This window comes from Morchella sextelata (assembly GCF_020137385.1).
Source record: "Morchella sextelata strain SCLS chromosome Unknown scls_18, whole genome shotgun sequence".
Lineage (NCBI taxonomy): Eukaryota > Fungi > Ascomycota > Pezizomycetes > Pezizales > Morchellaceae > Morchella > Morchella sextelata.
The window spans coordinates 1,153,533-1,166,814 of NW_025408633.1; the positions used below are offsets into that span (position 1 = coordinate 1,153,533).

The window sequence follows — 13,282 nt, forward strand, 5'->3', positions numbered from 1 at the left end:
GTATGTCAATTGACCTACCCTCTTCTCCATAGTCAAGGGAGACCTCTCTACTTACTAATTGATGCCCCTCCAGTCCAGAACTGTGCTCCTTCCCTACCTGTGCATCTCGTCCCCGTCAGTACATACAATCAGCACTATCATGCCTTCCCCAAACCACATACCAATTGCTTCAGTGGCGTACACCGCGTGGTGCTATTGCTTGTCACTTTAGTCTACTCTGCTCCCCAACCCTGCCTAGGCCACTCGTCAGCATCAATCCATGGTCAAATAAACACCCCGGCCGGTGGTGTCGGCTAGATCCCCACAAACAAGACAGCTGACAACATGACGATGAAATGAAAGACACGGACGGAAAAACAGGTCTCCGTTGTACCTGAACCGCAACACCCCACGATGATAGAAAGGCGCTAGCAGATGTAAACCAAGCAGCTAAGCAAGGGAAAAAAAAGCTTTCGTGGAGTATGACCAGGCAAGGGTTTAACGGCCAGTCGGGCATACACGCATATCGGCGCAAAAGAAAATCATCAGTCCGAAAGGGATAGATACATGTAATCATACCCCGCCACAGTTTTTGCTGCGCCGAGAAAGGGCACCGTGACATATCACCAAAATACAAATCAAACGATAACTGTGAAAATATCAAAACACTAACCTAGCTAACCTAATCGACACCTTAAAAAAAGCCTTTGTAATTGCGTGCTAACGAGTTTCCAGTAACGATTCACGTGGTCCTCTGCCGAAAGCCGTTACGCCCTCCCCACACTAGCTAGTTCGGCTTCCGAGAAAGAAGCCTCGGGTCGGTACCGAATTCCCGGAAGAAGCAAATGGAAGTAGTGAGACAGTGCCGAGGAGACACTATGGAGATGGTGAAACGCCTTGTTGATACGATGATTGGAGGAGGAGGGATAGTGAGGTAGAGTAGAACGGTTTATACGAGAATCAATATCGAAACACAGGCTCGCCTAGTGCAGCTCAGCTGTAAACGAGATTGGCAACAGGATTAACGTTAAAAGGGTCTTTCCTGGCAGACGATTCAACCTCGTCATAAGACCTTGCACGATTCCGTATATTGTTGGTCTGGGCTATAGGTGCACGTCTAAATATTCAAGACAAGACACGAAAACGAAAAAAAAATTACTGCGTTAGAGATGGAACGAGTTTAAGAAAGGAGGTCTGAAGACCCGAAAACCAGACTTCATATGTGAATTCCACTTATATCTCTCACGTCCATTTTACTACTGACTCTTCCCCACTCTTTCTCTAACATAACCACGGGACGAAAACGCGTTTTGGGGGTTTACAAATGACAGCTAACTATCCATCTAATCATTTTAATTCATGCCTGCCATCACCCCCTCTCGCAAGGACAAAAGGGTGTTGGACCCGTCATAGGTTCTGGCGGGGGATACTATTTTACTACAAAAATATACGTATACCGCATCTTGTACCTGAAAGCATACCCCGAGTCCCAGGGATCCAGATTCAAGCATGTGAGCCAAAGCTAAACACTCCTCCAGCCTTTCAATACCTTCCTAGTGGGATGGGAAGATTATGCACCCCAGCAACCACCCCGCATAATCGAAGGATGCCTTCTCCTTTCCCGATATGGTAGAAGAGCGAGGATCTGAACCTGATTCTAGCACAACAAGATCACATACTTTGGAGTCTAGAAGGGGATGAGATACGGCCAACGCTCGATCGACCTATTTGATTTCCTCAAGGGGTGCTCGTTGTGACCTTACCAACCTTACCAAGCAGAGTGACAGATATCATGCATTCACACTAGACGCTGGATGGTGTGGAGGGGTGTGCTCTCGGGACGAGCGCGGCCCTTCTGCCCTGACTCCAGACGGGAATATATTCTAACCACCTTTATTTCCAAGTAAGGACGCTTGGGAAAGTAGCTATTGTTTTTTCGGACCGGATCATCAATGGACGGCGTCGGCACCGTTTGATCAACCATACCGCGATTCAAATTCATGAGCCCCTTATTTAAAATTATTTCCTAGAAACAATTTACAGATACTCTACAGCTAACAAAATACAGTGCCTTTTTTCGCGATCTCGTTCCGTCATATGCGGCATCTTTGATTTGGGCATGAGGCGCAGTGAAGCTGGGAGGCAGCTAGCTGTACCTACATTTATGATACGTGATATCCGGCCAGAAGGAATATTGTGGATATTATACATGAGTTGTAGTACCTATATAAATGAAAATAAACAAACGAGTAGTTTCCTTTCGTGTTCTATAATCCACGTACGTATACATCTCTCTCTCTCTCTCTCTCGCTCTACCTATACTATCACTGGTACTGTACCCTCAAATGAAGTCGCGGAGATGTATATAGATACATATATTTACTATTGCAGTCAGGTTATACCTTGCATGATAAGTACAAGATCAATTTGTGCCTGTCCCGTACCTAAGTACGTACGTGTGGTGTGAAATTTGGATCTAATCTCGCGCCTTGTCCCCCCAGCTCCCCTCCCTTTCAAGCCTCTAGATTCAAGTAAGGCGGGTAGGCAGGTGTCAAATATTACTATAGACTAGAGGTGCTATTCGATTGTTTTTTTTATGTGTCTTGTGCGTTGACAGAATTCACTCAGCAACGTGACCGGAGCATTTTCAATTTAGCAAAAATACTTTAGTTCGTGTTTTCGTTCTTGTACAGACTTCTAGTCCCTTCCCTCACGTCCCTCCATGATCCACCCAACCCAACCCCATCCAAGATACATCATACAGAGTCTTTGAACAAGGATTCTGGGGCAATTCCAGGGCTCGGGAGGGAGCTCATGTCGTTTTTTCCCACCCCCCTCTCTTACCGCAGCAGTTTTCTCGGTAATGTGGGGGCCGGAATATCGTTTTCGTCTTAATATATTTCACGGGGTACGGGGCCGAGTCTCCGCCGGCCGGCCGGTTCTGGGGTGTTTGGGTGTGGTGGACAAGTGAGGCTGGTAGGGTAGGGTAGGGGTTTACTACTGGTTGAGCCAACCCTCTGGTTGCAGTAATAATAGAACTGCATGGTTTGGGTTGGGCGCGCTGGGAGGAGATGCATGCAGAGGTAGACCTAAACTGTTGAGTACATATTACACTACATATTTCTACATATGCATCCCATCTTCACCGCGTTAGAGCTGGAGTGAAGGAAGGGGGGAGGGGAAGGCAAAGTCACGAATCGAAATCGTATGCCCGTGGTGAAGTCACGTAGAGTCAGTAGTACTGCCAAGAATATCTTCTACGGTTGTTTCGCTTGCCTAGCCAGTTGCTTAAGCTTGGTTTCAGTTGGTTGGGTCGGCTACTATTCGCGAGCGGATTTGTTGTTTTTCCGAAGCTCCGTTACCTACCTACCGGCTGCTAAAGCATAGAGAAAGGGAAAAGGATGTGAGAGTGGGCGCTGAAACAGAGCGCGGTGAAGAGACAGTGCTAATAAGTAATAAGTTGGCCAAAAAGGGACATGTGTCTTAGGTTATGTGCGATGGCTTCCGAATTCCGATTGGGTTCTTTCCTTTGTTTTTCTGCTGTCTTGTACGTCGCGTTCAGACCCAACCAAATACTCGACGTGCCAATGACTGACAGGAACATAACAGACTTCTATGCAGGCGCCACGTGAACCATAAGGCCCCTATTTGCGGAGATTTGTACTCTACTTTACTTAGTTGCTTATGACTGAGTATGGATTCTTATATTTGAAATAGTCAGATTGAGACTCAACATACCGGTACCTGCTACCAGTACTACAATATTGTAGCTTACTCTACTTGTAAAGAAAAAAACACTAACCCACATAAAGTATGATTATGAGCATCCTCTCTATTCTAGCTACATGCTAGTAGTAGCCGCTGAAGCTTGGGTACATATCTGTTTTAGGGGAAAGAAAAGCTGGCCTGCCAGAGTACATGATGTATGTTGACGACTCTACAGTACTCCACATACTTTACTGAGGCTACATGACCTGTCTCTACGCTGCCTTCGCTTCCCTGCATACATCATATCATACTCTACTCTACCCACCGCTCTAGGCCGTACATCTTTTCTAGAAACCCAGGCCAGCCCTCCATCATGATGCTCCCAATCTTATCTGTCCCAGATGCCGCTGCCGGACGCGATAAGGGAAGAAAGAAAAGAAGGAATAATGTCTCTTCCCACCCCCCCCCCCCGGCCTCAACCCTGACATGATGTTCACCCCTGGTGGAGCTAAGCAGAGATCGGGAATCTATTGGGCTATGATCTTGGAATTGTGCTACCTCACCTACCGGTCCTTGGATTCTCTGTCAGTTAGGAGCTTCTTTTGCAATTGCCATGCCCCGCCTCTGGCAGTTGGATGAACCCTAAGCTGATGCTAATCGGCCCCAGGTGTAGTTAGTGGCCGTCTAGAACATTCAGCGGTCTTCTAGATAGTTCTTTACTAGCTAGCTAGCTAGCTCTACTGATCCGGATCCCCGTGACTACGTGGGTATGTTCTCAATTGTGTTATGAGCCAGGTAGAGGGGTACTCTACTTTGCAATTGGACAAATTTTCATCTCTCCCTTCCGTCCACTACTAGCGGGGTATCAGGCAGGGACTCATGCAAGTCTCAGGGGCGTAAGAGAGAGAGGAAAAAACTCTATATTCTCTACTGGCGCAGATAGAGTACGAGAACTTTGGAAACGATAATGCGCACAGAAAAGCGAGTACGAGAGCGAGAAAAAAGAGAGAGATACGACACAAGGGTTGATAGGATTGATTGTGGCTTTACCCCTAATAAATGCGGAGGTACCATGAAGTAGATGGGATTCTCGGGAATTTTGCTTATTGAGGAATACAGATCCCTAGCTAGAGATTTTTTTCTCTCTACCCTAGCTATATTTGAACTACACGTGTGGTATATACCTGGCTGGATAATATAGGGTCTCTATATGCAAATTCATTTGTTTATAGTGGACTACTGAAGCGAACTGAAAGTTTGATTTGCGACAGGGATGGGGTCGTGGTGATCAAGAGTATTTACCTACATAAGTACCCCCTGTTTCCTAGCTAAGCGCGAGAGCGGCCACACCGAGGTATGTAGATTGAGAATTGCGGAAATGTAGTTCCTTCAGATTGTATCTCGGTTCGCTTACGGTTGGATTGTGATAGAGTAGGATCAGGTACCCGTAAGCTTAGGACTGTGCTTGCCATGCATGCAGACAGGGATTTGTTTCCTGACGGATAGTGTTGGTGTAGTAGAGCAGTGCGTTGCAATGGTCTCATATGCATTCATGGTCAAGAATAGTGAAAGGCTAGTAGATAAATTACAATACCGTTCCCCAATCAACCACGCAACGAGGCCCTGATAGATGTGAGTGCTGCATATTATGTGTCATATGGAAAGCTATCATATATATAACCCACTGTGTTTATACGAAATCAGAGCGGCCAGAGGAGAGTATGTATCAATGAGGCTCGGAACTAGGAACCAAACCTATGGAAAGAAGACTGGCCGATATTAAGATCCATATTCCATACCTGCCCTCCTCTTTACTGCTGCGGCTGTTCATGCACGTCAACGAATCCGGGAGGAGTACAAGTAATACAAGAAGAGTAGGGCGACAAGATGTGAGATCGAAGGGTCAAGCCACAAATTGCGCTATCTACTAACGCTGCCTGCCAGCTCGCTTAGAACCGTGCATCTGCTGTCCCAAGCGGTAGCATCATACTCCTAGTTTCATCTCTACATGTCCCGTTCCTCCGTAAAAGCTCCCACTGCATGCAAAGTACTGTACTGAGGTGTGTAGGGGCTCGAGGTATTACGAGAAACGCTAGGTAGTCGAAGAGACCCTAACTACGGTCAGCCACCACCAAACGAATAAACAAGGCTTAAGGTGCCCAATTACTAGAAATGGCATATGCTCCGTACCCAAGCCATTAGTAAGTATGCCCTGCCTCTTCCCGCAAGTAAGAGGCGTTTCTTACACCCAATAAGTATAAAGCATGAGACTACTGAATTCACGAAATATAATTGTCTAAGCCAGTAAAGGGAAAAGGAAGAGGTTTATCATGTGTCTAAAATGACCACCGGGACATGTCAGATGCCTTGTTGCTTCGTTGTTTTGCACTCTGGTCTTCCTAGAGTCGAGTACGTGTACCAGGGTTAATACATTAGCTGATATGTGTAAAGAGCTCAGACTAGCTGGATGTAGGTTTGATGGCCAAAGCCTTATTTATGGCAAGCATATCTTTTCACATGATGCCGATGTCAGTTCACTGTCCTACGGCACAACAAATCCACATCGTAGGTACAAAGTACATTGTAATCTCCTTGCCTCACTAAGTAATTACATATACGTGAGCTGATATGTATTGGATGTGGATACTAAAAACCACTGAGCTAATGTAACTAAATGAGCTCACAACACCAGTGCGAAGTTAAGTGTTAAATTTGGGACAACAAAGTACCCTATCCTCGGTTTTCATCCAATCCCACAACATGCACACACGGGAGATTTTCACCTTCCAATCCAAACGGCAAGGCCGAACAAAAAGAGCCGGTTTATCTACGTATATACATGCACCTTTCAAGACGATACTGCATTTCAGCGCTCACCGAATATATGATATCTGAGACATTCTAGATTTTCTATTACTGTAACTCAATGTACGACACGACCATCTGATGGCTGTTAGCTTGAATGTCAACGTCAACGTACCCTGGTAACATTTGAGTGTGCCCTCTGGAATCGTACTTCCTTCTCTTGACATTGCATACCTCTAGTTGCCTTATCTTCAAAAACGGAATAGCGGCCCTCATTTCCGCCAATGAATAATATGCTGTGACGTTTGTCTGTGTTTATCAGAAAAAAAATGTGATGTTGATGCTCATGATTGTGGATCGATTCCCCTGCGGCGATATGACAAGGTAAAAATCCAGAATACATTCAAGGGGTAACCTGATATGTGAGACATGTTTTTACGGTATCAAGAGTGGGAAAGGAGTGCAAACCTGAGCACAAAAAACAGGTAGCCCCGCGATTCCCAACTCCTACCTCACAACCCGAGTACAACGTCAGTCGGTCAGTAGCTGGTTTTCTGAGCTCTAATCCATCCACTCCACGTAAACGAACGAATAGGGATTAAAACGGCCTGTCCTTGGCGGGTTACATGTATGTACATGTATGTAGCTGACCGACTGATACTTTACCTAGATAGAGTAGATACATGTATCCAGGCATAAGTCATGCCAGGGTCGAACCGATATGTGGGGTAGTATTTTGTGGAGGCAGCAGCGGGAATGCGGAGAGAGGTTCCGGTAGACTCCCTAGTACTTGCATGGTTTAGTCATGTCGCCCCCTTGGAATAAGATCTTTTTCTGTAGGAACCTTCAGTTTCACTGAAGTTTGCTAGCAGATAACATCGATTGTAGAAAATCTTCATGAATATCGACCTTGGTTCTAAAGTAGGAGGTTAAGCGAGGCGGTGACTGATCCCGTCTTCCTCCCTGATGATGAGCTGGTTTTCCGTCAATGGCCTCATAGGTCAGGAAGGTTACTTTCAAATTAAGGACATCTGAGCGACATAGTAAACAAAAAATACACACTCCATGAATTGAGAAAGAGTCGATTTCTCCCAAAAGGACCAAGCATTGAATCTAAATAAAGTCCATACTGCCAAGATACTTTATTTCGAGGAAAGTTTAGGTGCATACCTATGATAACTAGAATTAACACGACAGGCCTGTTCTCTCGCCTATTCTTGAAAGATGAAAACGGGTTTTGAGTTCGGTTATGTAGATCATGGCAAGTGTACCAAGATGATGCATTCTGGACCAGAGGCGGGCTAGAGCTAGATAAATCCAGGTTTCCAAAGCACAATCCGCTTGATTCTATTACTCGTCTTCATCTTCGGCTCAATTGATGTGGGTGTGGGTGTGGGGGGACGGGGGGACGGGGTTGGGCCTTGGGGATGGCGAATATCTCAATTCTTTCTTGTCAGCTTTGGAATAATATTACCCGCTGAAAGCAAGGATTTCGGGTATTAACAAATAGCAAAATGTGTACCTGCATCTAGTTAAAACCCGTATTTTTCTACCACCAGAGTCTCTCGGTCCCATGCATGTACTCAGACTAACTTTAGGGAGGTCGACATTTTGATTTATAGAACAGAAATAAAGAAGCAGAATCCGCATCTCATGGAACAGTAATCGAGATGTGTGGTTGACGGTAGCTACAAGCCTAGTAATATCAGGAATGCGAGCCTTTCAATGTTCAAGATTTCTCGATCTCTCTTGGATGAAATGACGCACTCACCAGCCATCACTCGACGAATCAAATCCAAATCGTCCATAACCAATAACCAGCAGTATTGATATAGGTAAGATCCTTTGCAAGTGGTCTCTTGATTTGAATCAGTAATCATGACAAGATGATAAGTACATGTATGTAACCAAAGGTCGATTGATCAGGGAGATGGAGATGAGACTTGTGTCTACATGTAGTATGTAGGTACATGTAGTCGCGTCTGTGACCTAAGAATGCAACCTGTTTAGTTTAGACTTCGGGTTTAGAGTTAGCCGTATCCATCGTCCGCTAGTGTCTCCCAGGATAGGGAAGAGAATGTACATGTAGTGTAGACCATGGTACGTACTTACGTAATGGGAAAAGTCCATTGACAGTGGCAGTGGCCGCGTCGACGGTCTTGACTTTAGCTGTAGTAAGCACCGGTCATTTCTGCACTGCCATCTACGTACGAGGACGTATGTTCGCATTGAAGGCAGGATCTGGGAATAGTACATACGTATTGATTTCCACGTTAGTATGTGTCAAGATGTGGCGACTTGATTAATTAAATTTAATGTCGATCGGGATCTTCATAATATGTGTCTCATCGAATTTCAGCATTCGATCACTACTTCACTCTTAGAATAATAGCCTGTACCCCTGTACAGTAAAGTAAGGACAAAGACAGAAATACCTCTTCCCCTCTTTACAAGAGATCCAAACAGGAAATGATCTAGAAATTACTCTTTATCCGCTTGGGTCGGAGAAATGGCGGGAGGGGTGTATCCAGGTTCAACTACACTTGAGCTGTTTTATTTATTTATTTAATGCATGTACTCTAGAATATGATACCAGGGTTGAATGATGATCGTCATGAAGCGGAAAGTGGGACAGCAGTTTGAAGTTTGATACAAAAAATAGGTGCGCTCAAGCACAAATATAAAAAATGGCATGATATCGTGACAGCACTAGCTATAACCGTATTGGAACTAAGAATCGAGACCCTTATAATTACTTAGATGTATATAGTAGCTTATAAGATTATTATTCTTTACATACATATATTTGTTGAGATGGTGTAAACGTACCATCATCTCTACATATTAATGTAGGCCAATGGTTAAACTGGGTGTTTAATGGTGGACTGGGGATTTTCTTATTTACAGGGACACAGCTAAGCCGTCGAATAGGTGTATTTTACTTTGACTTATTCTGATGGGCTAAAAATCACTGCTGATAAAAATCAATATAATATATATTTTGACCCTGAAATGATAGTATTTGAATTGATGAACTACATGTACAAGGCTCTGGTATTAAGTGAGCGAACTAAATGGGGTGTTGACAGGTGAGAATCCGTTCACTCACTTAATGCCAGAGCCTTGTAGTGTTCTACCGATCACAGGTTATCACTCGGATCAACTATCAGCCTTAAAGATTGAATGGTTCCCTAGTCATCTAAGTAGGTGCTAAAAGATTCCTGAATTTATTTGGAGTCAGATCTTGAACTTTTTATTTATTTGGCCCGACTTCTGCTTATTCTTCTAAGAGATTAATCTTCACGGTTACTTCCGATATCGAGTGAGAGCACATGATGCGGAGCTGGTGTCATGAAGTCCATAGAATGGGATGACAAGCGGCGGAAGGCGGGCGGCTGAAACCGAACTATGTCAAGTTGCACTAGCCATCACAAGCCAACTACATCTTCCTTAAATTCTCTCCACTACCTCTATTACATCTCCTAATCCATCCCTTCATCCTCCTCCAGCCATCAAAATCTTGCACAAGCATCACCCTCAATTACTCGCTTTACAATGAAGTACTACGTCTACTACCTCGCCCCTACAACCGAGATCCCAGACTGGCACTATGGCTACTACTCCATGAGCCTTACTACCGAAGAACTCCCGGATATCCGCGATTTCCAGCCAAAGTGGATCTACGACGATGGGGACAATTCCTACATTGAGGTTCAGGGGACTCACCTCTGGAGGAATATCGAATAGGTACACTTTATCCCTCCCCCCCCCTTGCGTCTCCTGGCTCTCTTGCTTCTTCTTCCCCTCCTGTATGCCCCCCTCCCCCGCGGCCCATGCTGCCCTTGCTGCCTCCACTGCCCCACCTCAATGTACTCCTACTGCTCCTGTAAGACCGATGCTGACAAGTGGTGACCATCTAAGGGACAGCTACGGGACGGCCGCACGGGTAGAGATGATGGGGAGGATTCTTTGGGGGGCTGTGACAAGAGGAAAGAACACCATCATGCTTGGCTTTGTATGTCTTTGTACCGACTGTACTTGACTAAAGGCAAGGTGGGAGGAGGAATTTCACAGGGACGGGTGTGTTGATCGGGATAGCTCATCATCAATTCAAACCAAGTTCGCGTTTCTACGGTGGTGGCTTCATGCTGCGTTTCTTTCCTAATTTTCTCTTTTTCCTCCATAAGATCTGCTGGCAAAGGGCCCATGCTGTATAAAATTGAACACACTGATTTAAAACCTCAAGTTCCAACCAAAGTGATATAGAAGCAAACCTTCCCTGCTTATAACCGATAATTGATGGACTGATTCCTCGCCAATGCGGCCAAAAGTACGCAAGAACCCGACATTTGTCAGCTAGGTACTATCGAGAACGACAGGTTCAAACCGTAAAACCGTGGAACCTGTGGAACTGTGTACATACACGACAGCAGTAGAGTACCGAGTACCGCCTGTGGATCACTGTACAACGATAAGGACGCATATCACATGGTAGCTATTCCGCTGGCATTCAATCAAACGACAGAAGTTTAATACAGAACCCGTTTAACAAGAGCTGGCATTGCATATATTGAGGGCCGCCTCGTGCTGTGGCTCTGGTTGTCTACTTTAAAAGGGTGACAACAGAATTGTTTGATCCACATGGCTCACTGCATGTGTTTTGTGTTCTCTACGTGGCTCAAGTGTCGGAGTCCAGGGAATCATTCAACTCAAAAGGTAGAATTGCCACGGGTTTGCCTCGCACCTGGGGCGCTCTGTAAAAATAGAGATTAGAGATGCATAACGAACTTGATTCTGTCTCTCCAGTTTGCGCACGGTATCACATAGGTATATATCCCGAATACCGCCATCTCTGATCACTTCTCAGATGTAATTGCCCTCTTGTTACCTCCCTCAACTCGAGTTAATGGCTGGAGATCCGAACCTCGAGTATCTATGTGTATCCTATTCCGATAGATTAATTGAGGGAGAGGATTTCCGACGATTTATTATGATAGAGTAAGCAAGTCAAGCTTAATGAAAGACCCGTCACTATCTCAAGCACTATAAGGGAGGTGTATATATCCATATACCGAAGTTTTGCGCTCCCCGGAACGATGTCCTCTGGCGGGAGGTTATCCTGCAGCTGGTAAGGATGGAGACGTCCAACCCCGGTTATATTTAACATTTGCAGGCTCCCTTACCTATCTCTTTAACTATATAACTAAGGTTAGATCCAATCCATCAAAATATCATAAATCCTTAGCTGGATAAAACATATTGCAGATTGGGGACAAAATACAGCCCTGATGGACCATGGTATTCTGCACTTGAAAGTTATGTGTGCTGTTACAATTGGGACAGTGGTGAAGTGCGGCGGTAAGAATGGCGCTATCGAAGATCGAAATCGGGGTAATTGGGGTCAAACTATACGATATCAGCTGAATTCGAAATGAGGGACACACATACGCCCAAGTAGACGGGCCTTTCTCACACAGCACATAAGGACCGGGTTTGAAAGCTTGGTTCTTCAGGGTTTAGCTCAATTACCGGTTTCAAGCCCTTTGAAACCATAAACATGGCAATTCTCGGTCCCCCACTACACCTCTTCTTCATTATCGTTCGTTTGGAAGTTTAATACCAACACACCCCTCATCCGCTACCCGTGAAATTATTTCTGCAGATCTGGGTGTGGTTTCTTTTACGAGTCGGGTAGACTTTGGGCACTCAACCATAATCATTAGATGAACACGCATCCCAAGCGCTTGTTTAAACTTGTTTGGGTTTACTACATGACGTTAGTTTGTTCCTTCAGGTCCAAAAAGCTTAAGGTCAAGGTATATCATGCTTCACCCAAAAGGTATTAGAAATACACTCTAATAAGACCAAAGGTCCGTCCGGGGGTGTTCCATTCTCGCCTTGGAGGTACGATTATGGTTGAGTCCGCCCGAGATTAACCAGCTTAAGCAATCAAAGGGATCCATTCATACATCAAGTGGATTCTTAAATAGACAGGGAACGTTATGTGAATGATCCGGGGTCGATCGTTACAGCTTGGCATACACATAAGTTCGGCCATAGGATATGACGATACCTCCAGGAACCTAGAGTCTATCGATGTAGATGTATCTTGATCAATAGCCCGGGCCTCTGAGTCGGTCAGCTCGAGACGTCTCGTGGACTGCACTAGGTCATCACAAAGACAAATTTTCACAAAGATTAGATCACCATTTTCATCATTCAGCAATATTTATATCCAACGTCTATATCCCTTGCGGGCGAGATTGTGTGTCTCCGTGGATAAATGAGAAGTTGTGGTTTACGTACACCTGTGGCTTCAGCTTTCGGTCATGTGTACTACATCGAAATAAGCTTTTCCAGGCCCGTGATGACAAGATAACTCCCTGTCAGCCGGCCTACCACTTGATGAACTGGGGTGATGCCTTTCCGAAACTACATGCATGTACCTGTATTCGTTAAACTAATACTACAGTTAGCTAAAGATCTGCAACGACCCGATATCAGATTAGTCATTTAAATTTTCAAAGCTTCCGCCGGTGACTTTGGGGCTGGTGTGGCTTGCTTCCACCAGGTGAGCCCAAATTAGGTCTAAGTACTATAATGAATGCATCAGCCTAAGAAGTTCAATAGTTGTGCAAATTGATAACTACTTTGCCATTGAAAAAAAGAACTGCGATTACCGAGAAGGCGATAGATCTCGATCGATGTAACCATATACGTCTCGTCCAGGAGACTTGCTAGGGTCAAATGGAACCCACCCATCTCGACCAGGGCCTAGCATATCGAATAT

General features: G+C 45.0%; 2 protein-coding genes across 2 annotated transcripts; one reads left to right on the plus strand and one right to left on the minus strand.

The window, feature by feature from the left end:
* Positions 1-6,610: 6,610 nt before the first annotated feature.
* H6S33_004819 (uncharacterized protein) lies at positions 6,611-8,721 on the minus strand (the record flags this gene model as incomplete). Its single annotated transcript, XM_044836180.1, has 12 exons — positions 6,611-6,630; positions 6,727-6,801; positions 6,894-6,907; positions 6,961-6,999; positions 7,283-7,326; positions 7,402-7,523; positions 7,663-7,839; positions 7,903-7,937; positions 8,015-8,188; positions 8,264-8,350; positions 8,601-8,650; positions 8,704-8,721. The coding sequence occupies 12 exons, from the start codon at positions 8,719-8,721 to the stop codon at positions 6,611-6,613; spliced, it is 855 nt and encodes a 284-aa protein (XP_044690792.1).
* A 1,326-nt stretch (positions 8,722-10,047) lies between these two features.
* H6S33_004820 (uncharacterized protein) lies at positions 10,048-10,239 on the plus strand (the record flags this gene model as incomplete). Its single annotated transcript, XM_044836181.1, has 1 exon — positions 10,048-10,239. One exon carries the CDS (start codon positions 10,048-10,050, stop codon positions 10,237-10,239), a length of 192 nt encoding a protein of 63 aa, XP_044690793.1.
* Between the last annotated feature and the right edge of the window lie 3,043 nt (positions 10,240-13,282).